Below are 12,320 nucleotides of genomic sequence, written 5' to 3'. Positions count from 1 at the left end.
AAAATGGGGAAAACATTTATTAAGACACAGTGTTTTTAAGGCACGAAAATCAGTAGAAAAGATGGATCAATGAAAATAAGAAGAGAAAAACATTGAAATTACAAAACGTAGAAATGCCGAAATTGCCAACAACTCCGAGAAAACTGTCAAATATTGGTTACCTATTTAGATCCAATTCTTAATAAAAATTTTTAGTTAGCTAAGCCTCATGTTTATGATTTACTTATTGTGTAACGCGTCCGGAATGTAATTTTAATTACCAACAGTATCAGAAATCTCTTTGAAAGACTCGTTATGAAAATTTTTATTTTTGTGACCTTTCCTTGGATGGACATTTATACACATTATGTTTACAATACATATTTAATTTGAATTACGGGATTTGAATTGAGACTCAGCTTAACAGTACCCTAACTATATTTATAAACAACTAAAAAGGGAAATAATATAAATAAAATATAAATAAATTAATTAAATTGAATGCATATTTAAATATTTTGGCAAATATAAATAAAATAATAAAAATAATTTTTATCAACTGGATGTGAACTCTTCAACATATTAGTAAAATCTGTATAAATAATTCGTTAAAATTTCTGTAAGACCTTCAGTAAAATTTGTTGCAAAACAGACTTTTATAACCTGACATGTAAAAGAGATAAAATAGGTGTTGACTTTAGTTTTATAGAGCAAAACGTGTCTAATATCACCAGTGCTTCAATTAATGACATTTTTTAATTTTAACAATACTGTTGTTAAAATAATCTAAGAGTTCTCTCTATTATGAAACCCTAATCTTTAACATCGTCCCTTGTGCACAGTCTAAACAAGTTAAACAACAAATTGTAGAAGGATAAAATCACCTTAATCACCGGCAATTTTTTAACGGGTGGTAATAGGAATAAATACTTTTTTTGAGATGCTTACTTATTATCTTCATTTTATCACTCTTGTAAAAAGTTCGTACTAGAAATTTGTGAAGAAAATGCTTCACATAACGCCCACCTTCATTAATAGTCAATTCGACTTAAAAATTGTAATTAAATTAAATGTATCTTTTTTAAAATTTCGTTGTTTCCTTGTAGGTCGTTTACTGTATTTTGTTCTACAATAGTCCGGAACTATTAATTTGAACTTCATCATTTGAACACTTGTGTTTTTAACGTAAGGATTTAAATTTGGAAACCACGGAGACCATTTAATGGACATTTCTTGTCTTCTACCCATCCATCTACCAGCAAAATGTACAACCGACTTCGACCTCTACAATACATGGTCACTCTTAAAGTCTCTAAATTACTGGAACTTTAAATATCAGTTATAATGAAATTACTTATTATGTTTAAAAATTATTCATAGTAATAGTATCATTTGCTCCGTTGTGTAATTTTACAAGAAATGCTTCTTAATGTTAAGCACTTGTTAGTATAAAAAATATTATCCAATCCTAAAGAAAGGATCCAAAACTATAATGTTTGTTAACTGATTTTGAAACTTCACTAGAAAACCAATAAAAAACTCTTAGTTAGATGAAGAGAATACCACAATTTTCGAGAATTATTATTATTATATTAATATATTAAAGTAATAAAATACATACAATAATTCATTGGTGATTTAATCATATTTATTTATTTTCACATTTTATTGAGTAAACTTGAAAAACAATTTCCATTTATCTAAAAGATTGATTAATTAATACATATTGTGATATCCTGCTAATCGCATTAAATAATACCCTGGTACTTTGGTAACCAAAATTGTTTATTCAAATCACAATAATACAGATCAATAATATAATAATTAAATAATAACACTAAATAATTAGTGTTAACACACTATGCGAGTGTCCTTCGTGTACCATATATAAAACATGTGATCTTAATGATCTTGGTATAACAATGCGGCTGCCTCTTAACAGGAACTGGACCCAAAGTGCATAGCTCAATTCTAAATGGAAAAAATTGATTTTTAGTGTTTAAAACCCAATAATCTTTATCAATCATGCTCATAATTTCTTTTATTTCCGGATCTGTTGTGCTTTCCGAAATGACTTGTGAAATTCACATTGCTTCTGGCGTATTTATTTCCACTAAGGAAAATACGTGCTTTTCATTTTCTTTGTCAAACGTTCTATGCGATGTAATTTGGCATAGCCGGGAAACGGAGTCCTTTTCCGTTTGCGAATATCGACGCTCAACTTCCGAAAGGCTTTTGCTTGCGAAAGCGATCACCTTTGGGTTCTGTTGTTTATCAAATTGAAGAGGTACTGCCCCTAGAGCCACTGGTCTGGCATCAACTACCAAACGGGTTCTAAGCCTTGGGTCGAAATAAGCCAAAGTTGGTAGTTTGGATAGTGCAACCTTCAGGTTATTAAAATGTTGCTGATGTTCATCTTTCCACAAAAATTTTACATTAGTTTTTGTTAATTGTCATAGTGGGTCGGTCAAGTCAGGAATAAATTTTCCGAGGTAGGTTACCAGACCTAAAAAACTCCTTACCTCTTCTTTGGTGTTAGGGGGTCGAAAATTAATTACTGTCTCCACTTTAGTTTGGTCAGCATCAATTCCCTTACTTGATGGTTTATGACCTAGAATTGTAAGATCTTGGACCTTGTAAACACATTTTGTTTCATTAAGCTGTACATTACTTTCTTTGAATGTCTTTAGTACCTTTTTAAGATATTTGTCGTGTTCATTTTCATTATCTTCATAAACTATTACGTCATCCAGGTAGTTCAAACATTTGTTGCAGTCGGATAGTATATTTTCGAAGATGCGTTGGAAAATCTCTGGCGCAGAGTTAACACTGAATATTGGCCTTTTGTATCGAAACATCCCCTTATGTGTTATAAAAATTGTTATAAATTCAGTCGGGAAAATACTTTACACCCCTTCATCAACCATGTTTGAACTTCCTTGGTTGTGCATTATTTAAAAACACTCGAAATTGTTTTTGCTATTGTCTTCAGAGTCAGATTCTTGTAGGGCAAGTCGATTTATAGGTTTAAATCGTTTTATTCTTGTCGACCCGTTTTCGTTCTGTTCATTTTCTCTTTTATTTGATTTCCTAGATCTGCAACATGCAGCAAAATGTCCTACTTTAGCACATTTGTAACATTTTTCTTTTCGGCCGGGACACTTCCACGAACTTCCTACATGATCCTTTCTTCCACATCTAATACATGTGTTTTGTTGAAGTTTAATTTTATTAACGTTTATTCCAGATATACTTGGTCCATCCGATGAGGTATCCATGGCTTTGGATTGATCCTTTATGTGTTCTTCAATCAAGCAAAGTTCAATTACCTCGTCTAATGTTCGTTCTTTTTCTAGCAATTTCCTCTTAAGGTCTACTGAGGCCCATGTATCAACAATTTTTTCTTTTATATTTATTTCTAAGACTTCTTTGGCATTGTTACGTATCTTTAAGAGAAATTTATTAAAATTGTCTCCTTCTTCCGTTTTAATGTTACGAAGGATATGTCTTTCGAATGTTGAACTTTGTTTTGGCGAAAAGTGATTGGTTAGTTTGTTGACAAGAGTTTCAAAAACATTAACCTTGGTCGAATCCGCAATAATTGCTTCAGCAATATTATAAGCTACTTCTTGAAGCTGTGCTCCACCCAAATGTAGTAATTTACTTCTTTGTTTAGAAGAAGTTATTTCTTCTAATACTAGGCATAACTTTATGAACGTAACCACTTTTTCCATTCGGATCGGATTGACACTTTGTCAATGTTGTCGCATAGGAATGGCTTAATTCCTGGGTCCGTTATCTTACGTAATATTATTTATTTTGTTTTTCACGTTCGAAATTGTGTCTTTGTTTTGATATATTCCTGGCCTATAGCCACTTAACACATCGTTCAATAAGTCTCGAGACTAACCCAGATATGGTGCTAGTAGTACCAAACTGGCCACGTTTTCGCAAGAGTACGAACCTTTACATGAAACGTGCAAAAATTTCACGTCGATCGGACCACAAACTGCAGAGTTATCGAGGTTAGAGTAAAGTCACTTTGTAATTTGTTTGAAAAATGGAAAAGAGCGAGTTTCGCGTATTGATAAAACATTGTTTTTTAATGGGTAAAAACACCGTAGAAGCCCAGCAATGACTTGAAAAACATTACCCGGATACCTCCCCATCCAAACCAACGATTTGTCGGTGGTATGCTGAGTTTAAACGTGGCCGTACGGACACAAAAGATGCGAAACGTTCGGGTAGGCCATTGGAAGCCGTAACACCGGAAAATGTGAGTGAAGTGTTAAAAATCATAATAAAAAATCGCAAAATGAGGTCCGTGAGATATCATCTGGAAGCGTATTTACAATCCTTCACGAAAAATTGAGCATGAAAAAGATTTTTTCCAAGTGGGAGTCGCGATTGCTTTCAGTGGATCAAAAACAGCAACGAGTCGACGATTCAGAGAGCTGTTTATTGCTATTTACTCGCAATAAAAAGGATTTCCTGCGTCGATACGTGACCATGGATGAAACATGAATACATCATTTCACTCCGGAGTCGAATCGGCAATCATCTGAGTGGCGCATGGCCGGCGAAAGCCGCCTAAAGCGTCCAAAAACGCAGCAGTCTGCTGGCAAAGTCATGGCGTCTGTTTTTGGGATACACATGGCGTGATTTTCATTAACTACCTGGAAAAAGGTAAATCGGTCAACAGTAATTATTATATTGACTTGTTGGTACGTTTGAAGGAGGAGATCGCAGCAAAACGACCGCACATGAAGAAGAAAAGTCCTTTTTCACCAAGACAATGCATCATGCCACAAGTCCATGAAAGGAATGGCAAAATTGAACGAGTTGGGCTTTGATTTGCTTCCCCATCCCCCAGCGACTACTGGCTCTTTGCTGATCTCAAGAAAATGCTCTAGGGAAAAAAATTGGGCTCGAATGAGGAGGTCATTGCCGAAACTGAATTCTATTTTGAAGCAAAGGATAAATCCTTTTATAAACATGGTATAGAAATGTTGGAAAGGCGTTGGAACGATTGTATCACTCTAAAAGGAAATTATATTGAGGAATAAAAATGATTTTTGAAAAAAAAAAATGTTGTTTTCGTTGTTAGTCTCGGGACTTATTGAACGATGTGTTATATTGAAGATATTCTGCCCTTTTTTTTCTTGGCCTGTAGCCGCTCGTATTGAGGTTCTCTACCCTTTCTTTCTAGCCTGTAGCCACTCGCATTAAGGTTCTCTGCGCATTATTTACTTTTGATTGAGATTTTCTACTACCTTGGTTCGAATAAAATCCTCGTCGCCACTTGTGGTGCCCTGGTAATTGCAGTAAATAATACCCTGGTACTTTGGTAACCAAACATGTTTATTCAAATCACAATAATACAGATAATTAAATAATAACAATAATAATATAAATAATAACAATAATATAATAATTAAATAATAACACTAAATAATTAGTGTTAACACACTATTCATGTGTTGCCGTCTGAATGACACGTCTTCAGAGCATGTTACGTAGCTCAGCGTTAGTCATCATGTATTATCGATAGGTTCATATTAATGAACAGAATTAATGTATAAAAAATAAAAACTCACACTTTTGAAAAAAGAAACTAAAGTAATTATTCTATTTTATAATAATCATAATTATTGACTTGATATAAAAATAAATGTTTAATAATAATATTGTATATATATATATATATATATATATATATATATATATATATATATATATATATATATAGTTTTTGTAATTAATCATAAATCACCAAATTACTATAACGTTCATCATTCACCACCTGATTTAAAAATTCTTCTGGAGTTAATTTATGGGAAATGTCTTCCGCAAAATTATCATCGGTGAAATCTAAAATATATGACAACATTTTAGAAGAGTATCCGGACAGAAGCAGAACCCCATTTTCATCCTTTTGAACAGGTGATGTCTCTTTACCTTTCGCTTTAGCTCTTAAATTCCAAAATACCACATTAGGCATTTCATAATTATTAGCTTCGAATTTTTGTTTGGCATTTTCAAAATTAGTTTTATTGGGTTTATGAAATGCTTCGTCAAATTCCATATCAGTAAAAACTAAAAGTATACTCGGCATCTCAGATTGTTTTAAATTATTTTTTTTTGCCAAGTCAAGAATTAAATCAAACACTGCATCAAAGTTAGTATTAGCATCCCATATCATATTTTTAAGTGAATTTACTTTTTCAATGAAAGTGATGTCAGGATTAACCTTATGAAACTGTGGATGTTCACTGAAAGTTATACAAATATTATTCCAAGGAGGATTAGATTTTTCTAACGTCATTAATGTCAGTCCGATAGCTGCAAGCATCGGATCACCATCCATAGATGCACTTACATCACAAATACTGACGGCATTTGATAAAAGGCAATTACTTTTCGATTGAATCGACTCTACTAGCGATTCCCACTGTTTTTGTAATAATGTTTCCTCAATATTCTTGTTTGGTTTCAACTTCATTACTTTGAAGGCGCGATTGATGAGCTGTATGGGTGTCAATGTGCCACCTGCGACTTTCTTATAAGGACTCATGATAAACTCTTCGAATCTACTTTTATCATGTTTCAAAAAACTTGAACGATTTTTAGTCATACACTTCGCAGGAACTCTGTTATATTCAATTTCTTGCCATTTCCCAGACGTCATAAATATTTCGGGTACTTTGAGATCTGTATGTAGTTTCACATAATAATTTGTACGGTAATTTTTACGAGCTAAATAAATTTGTTTTGCAAAAGGGCATTCTTCATGTTCAAAACATAGATTAGGAAAGTCTTCAGGACTGTATCCAAGATCTTTGGTAATTTTAAAAATCTCAGTAGATATCGTGGTGCCAATTAAGGTGTAACGATCAAAATGCTTTTTCAGAGACGGTGCCCATTTCCCTGCTAATGATATTTTTTTCGTAGAATGTTCACTTTCTTTTTTATCTTTAATTAATTGTTGAGCAAATATTTGAGCAACTTTAACATGAAAAATACGATATTTAAGATCATTTTTAAATTTTTCTCTTGCGTATTTCAATCTTAATGCGCTCATTTTTTCTGTTATAGCTTTTATCGCTCTTCGTTCCTCTTCGATTAAATCTTGTAATGTGCTTTTATTTTGTTCCGAAAAATGGGAAACACCTAACATTATTATTCATTTGTTTCTCCTTCTTTCTAGCAATTGATTTAAAATTTCTAATTTGTTCTCTAATAGTGTTCAATTGTTCAATTTCTTCTTTAGGGTATATACAGCCTGGTTGGCCAAAATATTCCAAAACTTTTAAACTGTATTCATCGTTGGTGAATATATTTTTTTTAGATTTCTTTCCACAATCATCGCCAACTAAATAAGTGGGTACAAATCCATTAAAGCAAATTGTCATTATGAAGTGAAGTAAGTCTTTCCAATACCCAAACGTGACTAATTCCTCCAAATTATTATACAATGTTAAAGGATGGTTATTATATAACCAATAAAGACAATATTGATATTGAGTTCTGATACCTTTACCCTTCTTGATATCTCTTAAAGAAGCCACCAATTTAAAAGCAGAAAGGGGTGATTCATCCCAGGCTTTCTGCAACAAATCAAGTGTTTGATTTCCTTTAGAACCCTCCATAATATTTAAATAAAAGTCTAAACAGGCACCTCCGGTAGTGCTAAATGTAACAGCACCATTTTCAGTTCTAGTCTTTTCTGCTTCTTTTAAAGCGGCCTCGACGAACGGAACAGTTTCCATATATACAATTTTCTCCTCTTCATTTTGTGTTATTGTTTGACTATTAATTTTCTGATTTGAATAACCGATTGTGTTTTTTAAATCCTCTTCTGTTATATGCGTAACGAAATTTTCTTGATCAAGCACATAATCTATAAACTTTCTATGTGTTTTTTCTTCATGAGTATTTTCAGCCCCACCAGGATCAGAAGAGTTGTCTACTTCCATCATAAATCGTTAAGTAGTATTCTGTAAATGAAAATATAAAAAAATATTTATTATAAAATAGAACATTTTTGGTTATTAATAACTTTCATATTATAACACTAGTTTACAATAAAACAGTTTTATAAATTTTATTTCTTAGTTTTAGGCTAATTTGTATTCGCTGAATAATAATAAATTATTTATGTTCAAATTATGATTTTACTTAAAGTAGCATCCTGAGTGAAGAGTAGTCCCGACTGAGATGAATTATATTTTATTAGAAAGCTAATTAGGCGTCCAACGTTAAATTTGTTTCAATCAAATGAAACATCAGTTACCACTATTCCAAAAATAAACGACATGCTTATGAAAATTGTTTTATTTTCGATTGATTAAATAAAATTGGAAATAAATATTCAGTAGGATAATATAAAGATTTCAGTGGAATTCAAAAGGACCGATTTGAAATATATCATAAATAAAATAATTTTAGTCATGAATAATAATAAAATAATATGAAACATAAAATTATTTAAATTTATTTGACGTATTAAAAAAATACAATCTTTAAAATAAAATGAGTAAATTGAAAGTGAGGCTCAGTCTACTTAACAAAAGTTACTGTTGCGATTACATGGTGGAATTCCCACTGTCGTTAGACATGGGAGAAACGGTTAATTAACATCTATAATTGTTTTCCAAGGAAGTCACAGTATATTATTTTTTTGATTTGTATTTGAGAAAATTGCTTTCACGGGTTTTTCGATTTGAACTTGAGAAATCGTTAAAGTTATTCATATAAAACGAGAATATTAACATAACATTAACACAATACTAACTGAAAATTTCGTATACTGTTTGGCAACAAATCTTTTGATTATTATGGAACCACTGAACCATCGTTGAACAACGAGAACAAATTGTTAACACCTATTTGACAAGAACTTCAGTAGAATTGAGATCGAATGAATAATTTATTATTAGAAACATTGTATGAAACATATAAAATAATAGTTAAACAGTTACTTTTGTCGACTAAGAAGTAAGTAAAAAATATCATTTAGATTTATTTTTTGGTAAAATAAATATGTGTGTTAGACTGGTCATTAAAAATTAAATTTCTTGCGACGCCTCCTAAAAAGATTTATTTTGGTAAGAAAAAACTAAGAATTTTTTTAATGAACAAACGACACGTGCCTCAAGTCTAAGTTGATTTTTTGTGAAATCTTGTTTTTTGGGATTTTTTATGAAGAATACAATTTTACAACACAAATAAAAACTCGAAAACAAAATATAATTATCATACACATATAAAAAGGCCAAAACATGAAAAAAATTAAGGCGAGGTCAAATGACGAAACATTTTAAACTTTTGATGAAGTTATTGAAGTTGAAATTTATCACTGAAAATAACGATGTTCCATTGTCAATAATTACATATTTAATAAAATATTTTCAAAAAACCGTTCACAGGTGGTTATAACGAATAACAAAATATTAACAATTTTATTTAAAGTTGTGTAGAAATTACATATTTTTCAAAAGTGTGGTACTTCTGTAACAATGCGCATTTATTTTGTTTAAGATGAGATTTAAGTAGAAATGATTTTGATTTGGGTTAGGTTAGTACAAAATGAATAACGGAGGAAATTATGTAGTGTAATTATTTTAAATAAAATATAAATTATATTGCATCTAAATAGAGGTTTGGGTTTCCCAGCTGACCTTAAGAGAGTAATTATACATATACATACAAACTCAATATATATAACAATATAAAAACATTAGTCATTTATTTTAGATTAAAGTAAACTTACCAAACTCAAATTCAGAAAACACAATTTTACTATACATATACTATATCACTCAATTATTTCTAATCTTGTTTATTTTAGATCATGATATCAAATATACTTATACAAATATTGGTGACGATAAAATTGAAAGAGAGGCCCAGATTATTTAAGTAATGTTAAGGCAACACTGCCATATTATTTGTAAGTACCATAATATGTAACTAAAATACTAAAGTTTAAGGACACATCTTAATGAAATCATACAAAAATACACTAAATATTCCATTATTATTAAAATCATATATTTCTTTAATACATTCACATTAATTACTTAGAACTTTTAAGAAGCTTCTACTATTTTATATCCCTACTTTTTACTTTTAATGTAAATCTGACGTCACTGGATTAACTGCGTTACGTGAAACACCATTGCACCACAATGTGCAAGCGGATGAAAACATCGATAATATTATGATGATCTACCGAACAAAGACCTCTACTCAAATGCGGGTAGGTACGGGATGCCTCATTCATAATTAATATTTTAACGATGTTAATATTAAAAACAATATTTTACAATATTTTTTATATTTTTATTCTTAATATGCCGAAAAAACAGAAATTTAATAACTAAAACAACAAAAAATTTCTTTCAAATTTCTGTACGTAAATGCCCAGAGACACTATGTAGAATACTATATCCTTAGCTTACTAACTTTTTTTTTATTGGAACAAAGAGGAGGAAATCTACAAGACGTAGTGCCGGACTTTACCGACTAAAAACCCCTCTCCGGGCACCGATCCGAAGATTATGGCCTAAGAGTAGTTAACCATAAAGGTTTAGGAAAATAGAAAGAAGGGAAACATAAAGAGGTACGTAGCAATCGCTACATAGTAAAGAAAAGATGTCCCAAAGAGATGCAGAGGTCTAGACAGCCAAGAGACAAGGTCTCTTGTATCTGTCGGATTCACAGGGTTGGATATCATACAAGCATGCAATCTCCGGATTAGAGTGTTGAAAGATAGATCTCCGGAGATTGAGGGCATGCTTGCGCCGCAGCTCCGAAAGAGAGGAAATGTTGTATTCGAAACAGACTTGACTGTTACGAACATAGTATGGGACACCAAGGGCCGACCTCACTAGCCTCATGTAGGTCCCTTGCAGGGACCTAATGAGCCAAGGAGCGGCGGTGCCCTATATAGGAAGAGCTTAGGTGAAGAGAGAGCGGACTGTCGCGTTAAAAACGCGCAGCTTAAGAGAAGAGGAAAGGCGTTTAGAAAGGAAGAAAGATTTCAAAGCAACAAAGGCTGCTATAGCTTTCCCCCTTACCACAACGACCTGGGGAGAGTAGCTTACTAACAATTAATGAAAACAATGTACGAACACAAATAACAAAATACTCTTGTATACTTGTATTATAACTTATAAAGAAGAAAAGTATCAATTTGGTGTGACAAATAAATATTGGGACAAAGTACGACATTGTTTGATATGGAGTCATATCACATATCACTTTAATGACCGCTTGAATTCGTTTAGGCATTGACTTCTCTAGGAGCCTACACTTTTCCGGAGTAAATTCATGCCAAATCTTCTCTATTTTGGCCTAAATTTGGAGTAATATCCGTTGTGTTAATATTTGTTTCAATGTATACCATACTGTTTCAATGAAATTCAGATCAGGACTGCTGGAAGGCCAACAAAGAACATTGATATTGTTGTCGCCATTTTTTGTGGTTTTCAATGTATGACGGGCTCCATCCCGTTGAAAAGTATAATTTTTGACAACATCCAGTTTTTCTATACTTTTACGACTATTTTGCAGTGTTTGTTGATACTTTGCAGCGTTTTCAGTGCCATCAATAAATCAAAGATCCTATTACTGTAGCGTCCTCCTACTCCAAATAATAACTCCTTTGGGAAACTTTACCGTGAGTTTTAGGCAATCACCAACACAAACGTCGAATTTCGATTTGTCGCTAAAATTCAACCATTTTTGCAAAATTTTCATTAATATTTTTTTATTTCTTTCAGAAATTAATTTTGAACGTTCCAAAGATTTGCCTAATATATATATATATATATATAATTTGACAATAATGCCTAATTATATTCCAAACTGTTGATTTAGGTATATTTCTCGATAACAATGACGTTTGTATGTATTATATTATGTATTTTTTATTTTAATTCAATAAAGTCGAAAGCATTTTTATTTTCATTTTAAAAAAGACTGTGATTAAACCGTTTCAAACTTCGTCGAAGTTTCATACATAGGCTTTCTCACACAAAGCCTAGCAGTGAAATATAAGCTTTACCATTGTATGGGTTGTCTTTAACAGGTATAAATTGAAAAACTCTTAGTAAACTCCACTTCCCTTTACAATTTATGATGTTATAATCATGTAGAAATCATAAAGTAAATTGTATGAGTTTCTATGCATGCTTCAATTATTTTTGAGGCATGTTGTTGAAGTAATAGCTTAAAGTTCTGATGCATGCTTATGCATGCTTGATAGGATTTAGGACAGGTGACCTTGAGGGAAGTTATGGGGTCTCAGTATCCAACGTTTCAAACCGTTCAAGCAC

The 12,320-nt window shown here is 31.8% G+C and overlaps 1 protein-coding gene across 2 annotated transcripts; it reads right to left on the bottom strand.

Moving 5' to 3' along the window:
• Nucleotides 1–5,328: 5,328 nt before the first annotated feature.
• LOC126265542 (uncharacterized) lies at nucleotides 5,329–9,880 on the bottom strand. Of its 2 annotated transcripts, XM_049967295.1 has the most exons (3): nucleotides 9,752–9,880; nucleotides 7,658–7,976; nucleotides 5,329–7,586 (listed from the first exon to the last, which is right to left on the bottom strand). In XM_049967295.1, the coding sequence occupies exon 3, from the start codon at nucleotides 7,154–7,156 to the stop codon at nucleotides 5,738–5,740; it is 1,419 nt and encodes a 472-aa protein (XP_049823252.1). In that variant the 5' UTR covers nucleotides 7,157–7,586; nucleotides 7,658–7,976; nucleotides 9,752–9,880; the 3' UTR covers nucleotides 5,329–5,737. The 2 variants fall into 2 exon arrangements, with proteins under 2 accessions (XP_049823252.1, XP_049823256.1); XM_049967299.1 differs by having other exon boundaries at nucleotides 5,329–7,976.
• Nucleotides 9,881–12,320: the final 2,440 nt, after the last annotated feature.

This window comes from Aethina tumida, chromosome 1 (genome assembly GCF_024364675.1).
Source record: "Aethina tumida isolate Nest 87 chromosome 1, icAetTumi1.1, whole genome shotgun sequence".
NCBI classification, from domain to species: domain Eukaryota; kingdom Metazoa; phylum Arthropoda; class Insecta; order Coleoptera; family Nitidulidae; genus Aethina; species Aethina tumida.
This window is presented reverse-complemented; position numbering and strand designations above follow the sequence as displayed.